Source organism: Lactuca sativa, chromosome 2, assembly GCF_002870075.4.
Source record: "Lactuca sativa cultivar Salinas chromosome 2, Lsat_Salinas_v11, whole genome shotgun sequence".
NCBI lineage: Eukaryota > Viridiplantae > Streptophyta > Magnoliopsida > Asterales > Asteraceae > Lactuca > Lactuca sativa.
In genome coordinates this window covers 68,232,633-68,239,268 of record NC_056624.2, presented here as the reverse complement: position 1 = coordinate 68,239,268, position 6,636 = coordinate 68,232,633, and the positions used below count along the sequence as shown (strand labels likewise).

General features: G+C 38.7%; 1 protein-coding gene and 1 long non-coding RNA gene across 2 annotated transcripts; both read right to left on the bottom strand.

The window, feature by feature from the left end:
* Positions 1–1,239: 1,239 nt before the first annotated feature.
* Positions 1,240–2,995, bottom strand: LOC111875947 (uncharacterized). The gene is made up of 2 exons (XR_002844852.3): positions 2,419–2,995; positions 1,240–1,832 (listed from the first exon to the last, which is right to left on the bottom strand). It is a non-coding gene; the product is annotated as an uncharacterized LOC111875947 (long non-coding RNA).
* A 1,376-nt stretch (positions 2,996–4,371) lies between these two features.
* Positions 4,372–4,899, bottom strand: LOC111875926 (uncharacterized). Its single transcript, XM_023872453.1, has one exon. The coding sequence runs from the start codon at positions 4,897–4,899 to the stop codon at positions 4,372–4,374; it is 528 nt and encodes a 175-aa protein (XP_023728221.1).
* Between the last annotated feature and the right edge of the window lie 1,737 nt (positions 4,900–6,636).

The window sequence follows — 6,636 nt, the reverse complement described above, 5'->3', positions numbered from 1 at the left end:
ATTCCAATGTTACTGGATCAATGAAGCCTTTGTTTCCATCGTTGAGATCGCTCGGACTAATACATATGAAAAGACTGGAAAAGTGGATAGATGAAACACCCAACAGCTCAAAAATGATTTCTCCTGTCCTCGAGAGCTTATCCATTCGGGATTGCCCGAAGATTGTTCTCTTAGATGAATCCCATCCCCACCCTCTTAATTCCTTAGAGATTAGAGCTTGCACAGGTCTCATGTCCATTAAGAGCATACAAGGCCTTAGTAATTTCCAGGTGTGATAGTCTTTTAGGAATAACCAATTTGCCCAACCAGTGTCATTCTTTGAAGACTTTGAAAATTACCTACTGCAACAAACTGAATTCCTTGCCTCTAAAAATGTTTGATTGTTTTGCATTCTTAAATAAGTTGAAACTTGGTCTGTTTTCACAGGAGCTCGATTATCTCCCAAGTCTCAAAGGTATCGACAAGTTAAGGGACCACCTTCACTCATTGGACTTGTAGGGTTGGGATGATTGGGAATCAATGCCAGAAGAAATACAACACCTCACCTTACTGACTCGGTTACAAATACATAAATTTGGAATACAAGAGCAGCCTATGTGGTTAACCAACATGTCATCCATCCGACATACTTTTCCATGATCGCAAGGGAGAAACGGTTAAACGAGGAGCACCTCATGAAGCAAATTTTGTCAGTGTAAATTATTCGAGGGTTTCCATAAATAGAGACGTTAGTTAGTTATTTGAGTGTGTTCGTGTATAATTAAATATGTTAGCCATCCATTTGTATGAGAGATCGTTGTCATTCAACATTTAAAAGAGACAAGTAGAAAATGTTGTGTAAAAGTCCAAACTTTTTATGAATTTGCTTTTCAAACACTTTACACTAAAAATCATAACACTCGGTCTTGCCTACCACTTATATCTATAACTTCTAAATCGCAATTAGTCAACTCCAACTTTGCAAAGTTCATTTCTGCTTAATTTTCTTGTATAATTTCATCATTGGAATTTTCTTGCATGATGGCTCTCATTCATTGCAAATGATTTGTACTACACCTAAAAAATTACTAATTTAATGGATTGCAAAATGCAAATCCAAGTCTCCTATTTCTATCACCAAACTACCCATCCTTCCATATGTTGACAAACATAAACTTTCTTAGCAACATTAGTGACAGAATATCACACTAATTATTAGATCAAGTGAAATACCAAATATGACATAATTGTGAACCAAAATCACCATGTAATGTCGTGTTTAACTCAAAAGATGAAGTGGTAGCATAGATGCACAAAATAACAACACAACCTCAATTCTTCAATTTTCAAATCCTCCCAACTTTGTGACACTTTTAGCAAATGGTATTGGCTTCAATCATTACTTGGTCCATTTGGAACAAAACTTTCTTTCTCCCTTTGGATTCAAATGTCTCTTTCCTTCCAGAAATAAAATTGTTGCCATATTTTGGTTCCATGGATGCCCATTCCACATTGCAGGGCATATAATTAACTTCTATAGATGTTTTTAAAAGAATAAGTTTTGCCATGCAAAAAGGGATTGCGGCACAACTTGTTGCTTGTTTACCCTGCTACATCTATGTAAATCTTCTTATGGAATTAATAAAGTTGTTAAAATAAAAAAAAATTAAAAAAAAAAAAACCTTAGATTGTAGATCATAGTATATACAAACTGAGAAAAAAAAAAGTCAAGTAAGACGATCCACTGCAGATATGGTTTACAAAAAGCTTTGCTATTCAGCATATCCAGCCACCAAAAGATGGCATTTCCAAAACACTTGACTTCATTCTATTAGGACAGGAGCAGCATCCATCTGTCAACATTGTAAAAAATTAAAGCTATTCCCATTTTATGAATGCTGCAAAATTAAAATAAACCAGCAGAAAACAAACTTCCAATACCAATTTACAAGATATATAAATGAACTTAAAAGATAAATTTTATTACAAACAAATGTCAACACATTAATTTGGGGCTGTTTTGAAGTGAATGACGGCTTTGACAAGTAGTATGATTACAGAGCAACTCATTATTTCAGAATAAAAAGGACAGTAAATATATGTAACTGTGATTGAATGATTAGATTTTTCTGTAGCTTCATCCAACATACATCAAAGATAGCATTGTCATGAGCAAACCCAAACCACTCACATAGCCTGCTTTATCTGTTAAACAAATCAACACTTCTAAACTTCATTCTAGTATGTTGTTTGGTAATTAAATGGATATTAATCATCCTCAGCAGTAATTCGGTTGATTAGATTCATCACCAAAAATGAGAAGTGTAAGTTTGGAAAATTAAGGTTTCAAAATCGATTCTTTTTAGAATCAGATATATATACAGCCAAACACGTCAATATACATGGAAATGATCAGATTGTGAGTTAAAATAGGTAAACCTTGTAACTGAAAAACCAGTCGGTCTCATCTTAGCCTCACGAGGACACTTCAAGTCGATTGAAACATACAGCGAAGAATCAGAATAGCAGCGATTCTAATTTTGGATGTCCAGGCGTTTTGGTCGCTGCCTCACGAAATCGAATCGAAGTCGCATGGAAGGGTTAGGATCAGATGGTTGATGCACTGGTTGGTTTAAGCAGCTCGCTTGATGTTTCATCTCCGCCTTGAAGCCGCGTGAATGGCTGAGGCGAGCGGTTTGCTCGTTGCCTCTGAGACCCTACGATGAGCGATGAGGCCGCCTGAATCCCCATCAGTTTCTGCACCAAAACAGAGAGAAAGAGAGTTTTATTCAAAACCCTAGATTTCTCAATTTACCCAAATCAGCCCCTTCAGTTGTATATCTCCTTATTCATTATCTTCATTTTTCACTAGGGGATCCGTGGTCTCTTTCATCCGTGATTTTTTCTGATTTGGTTTTCCATATAAATCCAGGTGTTTGTCTCAAAATTTTATTTAATTACTTATTATTTTTGATTCAACGATTCTCATTATATATCGGTGATTATCGTTAGTTAGAAGTTTTATTCCACATTATTAAGTCACTTCGGATTATATGGGACATTACATTTGACCTAGTTCATGAATATTATAAAACTTTGTTGATTGGCAAGTGTTTATTGGTTTTGCTCATGGGTTATTATCAACTAGGGAAGTATTCCTGTTTTGCGGAGTTAATTCACTCTTTACAAAATTATAAATACATTTCTTCGACCACCTAGGCTTACATGACCTCAATTGACAATCTTACACCTAAATCAGAAAAAAAAAATCACTCATATGAAAAATTGATACGTAACACTTATAACATGTACTGCTAGTAACACGAGAATCACGCTTAAAACTTGGATCAACGAAGCAAAAGATTGCTTAGTGATTATGATGAGGTGACGTCCAAGTTTTGTCGTAGAATTGGGTCCTCAACCTTGGTATGAACTACCTTAATTAATTTTCTAAGGATAAGTTTGGTTGTAGTTTTGCAAATATGCAAATAGGTTGATTGTGCACCTTATAATTGCATTTGTTTGGACAATTAGGATATATAAGAAACTCATAATTATCTTCATACAAATTTGATTTAAAAGCTTTAGAAAAGTCAATATATTAGTATAACTTAAACTATATACCATTGAAAACATAAACAAATTAAAGAAATGCTAAGATTAATCAAAATATACACACATAAAGAAATAGAAGCAAAGTGCAAATTGACCGACATGTGATGCATCCAAACTTAATAATGTATACCCCTTTGGAAGTATTTCCAACAAAAATGAAATCAAGAAATATCGGTATTCATGCTGAAAAAAGAAAATATTCAAATAGTTATCTCTTCTTGACACATGCCACTATAATTTTAAATCAAGAGAGTAAGATGTATTACCTGCATAATCCTGTTGTGGTATTTTTAAATGATGTTATAGCCAATAGTATCAAGAACTAGGCAATTAAATCTTCCACCGCTGCACCACAAATGACAAAATTAATAACACAGGATGCATTCTTATGCTCCCATAGATTAAATAACCCAAAATTCACCAATCTGAAAATGAGGTTGTAAAATCTTGATATGTAAGAAGCATACATGATGCAGAAGATAGGCAACATGAAAAAAAATTACCAAGAAAGTTGAAATGGCTTACTCAAGTAAGTTTAGACACAAATAATCAAGTCATTAGCAACACAATTGATTTGAGGTCAACAAAACTGCCCATTTTTTAATATGCCCTACAATACAATATAGAGGTCAAGAACATTCAAGAAACCCTTAAAATCAAATACATGCGTAATGTGTATAAATTAAAGATAGAAATTATACTTGTTCCCTAAGTTGCACGAAAACGGATACAACAACAGGAAACAGATACAGAACGAAAATGGGAAAAGACAAAACTCTAAAATTCAAGATACGGATACGGAAAAGATACAATAATATAGGCATAGGGCATGGGCATAGGCATAGGCATAGGCATAGGCATTGGCATTGGCATTGGCATTGGCATGGGCATGGGCATAACCATATGCATAGGCATAGGCATTGGCATGGGCATGTGCATGGGCATAGGCATGGGCATGGTCATGGGCATGGACTTGTGCATAGGCATGGACATGGGTATGGGCATGGTCATGCGCATAGGCATAGGCATAGACATAAGCATGGGCATGGAAATGAGCATGGGCATGGGCATGGGTATGCGTATAGGCATAGGCATGGGCATAAGCATACGCATATACATAGGCATAGAAATAGGCATGAGCATGGGCATGAGCATGAGCATGAACATGGGCATATGCACAGGCATAGGTAATGTCATAGGCATAGGCATAGGCATAGGCATAGGTATAGGTATAGGCATAGGAATCAACATAGGCATAGGCATAGGCATATGCATGGGCATAAGCATAGGCACAAACATGGGCATGGGCGTGGGCGTGGGCATGGGTATTGTAACGACCCAATTTTCACATCCAAAATTTTTTGTTTAAAAACGTTACTTTAGAAAATATTAATAACTAAAAACATCGTTTGATCAACCATAACATAAAGTGAACCATGTCTGAAAACCAAAACATACAACTAATCAGAATATCAGAGTATCAATCCCAGTGAAGCTCGTAAGTGCGGAAACCGGAGAGTGTGTGTGTGACATGCTGCTACCGCGCCGGCTCCTTTCCCCTAGCTGAGGAGGTACCTGAAACCAAAACTGAAAACTGTAAGCACAAAGCTTAGTGAGTTCCCCCATAATACCCCATACCATGCATACACATAATCAACCAATGTTCAGCTATGAGTTACGGGCCTTGCCCACACTCGGGAAGATACGGGCTCTGCCCACACTTCGCTAGCCGGGAGATACGGGCCTCGCCCACACTTGTGAAGATACGGGCCCTGCCCACACTTCGCCATCTGGGAGATACGGGCCTAGCCCACACTCCAATCCTCGGAGAGATACGGGCCCTGCCCACACTCAACCGCTAACCCATAATATACAAGCATCACACAGAAAACAAGTATAAGCAACTCTATCATATTAACGCATATATCGTACTTAACTACAACAGAGATACGGGCTCGGCCCACACTCTAGTACTAGCATCTCGTCTACACGGGTCGGCCTTGGTGCCTTAGACCCGTTCCTACTGGAAAGGAAACTCACCTCGAAATAGCTGCTGGTCTGTGTGGGAACTGATCACCTACTACTGCTGTTGCTACTGCTCCGGAAACCCTCCGGCTGCAATTCCCACAATATATTCAATCAACACTTTGCTCACTGACTTTTGGGTAAAAATGACCATTTTACCCCTGACCTTGCCCTAAGTCAAAGTCAGAGTCAACTTTCAGTTGACCCGACTCGCCGAGTTGGCCTCCCAACTCGCCAAGTCCCTACTCAAGCGACTGTCCTGAATCCCGATCCTACCCGTCGAGTTAGGCGACGACTCGACGGGTTCGCCTTCATGACCAATATTCAAGTCCTTCATCCTACTCGCCGAGTTGTATGAACAACTCGTCGAGTTCATCTTCATCCGAAGAACACTCATGCTAAGACTCGCCGAGTTGTATGAACAACTCGTCGAGTATGTTCTTGATCTAAGGAGATTGCCTTGAACTCGCCGAGTCAGGGCATTGACTCGCCGAGTACCTCCATAGATGGGTTAAGCTTCCGACTCACTGAGTCACACCCTGTGACTCACTGCTCACTCGACACTACGAAAAGGGGACAAACTCGAAGACTCGCGAGCAGACTCGCCGAGTCACATGAACGACTCGCCGAGTCGTTGCCATGCATTCCTAAAATATACCGATTTGCTCGATTCCAGTCCATGCCATTCATAGATCTGGACTTCTAGGACACGAATCACAGGTAAAGTTTCCAACTTTACGTGTGGATATTCACCAATATGGATTTTAGGGCTCAAAATGTCTCAAAAGGGTAGATCTAGGGCTAACAAGCAACATGGGGCCAAAAAGCTAACAGATCTGAGCTCCTGGAGCTCAATCTTGCCTAGATCCAAAGGCCAAACATCTTATTACGACATATAATGCACATACAAACTTGGGGATTTGACCAAGAAAGACCCAAATGAAGTACCAAGCATAGAATCATGGGGAAAACGGGTTATACCTCAAAGGAACGGCTGGAAGAACACAATAATGGCCT

Excerpts from the sequence above, each read along its gene's own strand:
- LOC111875926 (XM_023872453.1), bottom strand. The coding sequence starts at position 4,899 with ATGCCCATGTTTGTGCCTATGCTTATGCCCATGCATATGCCTATGCCT.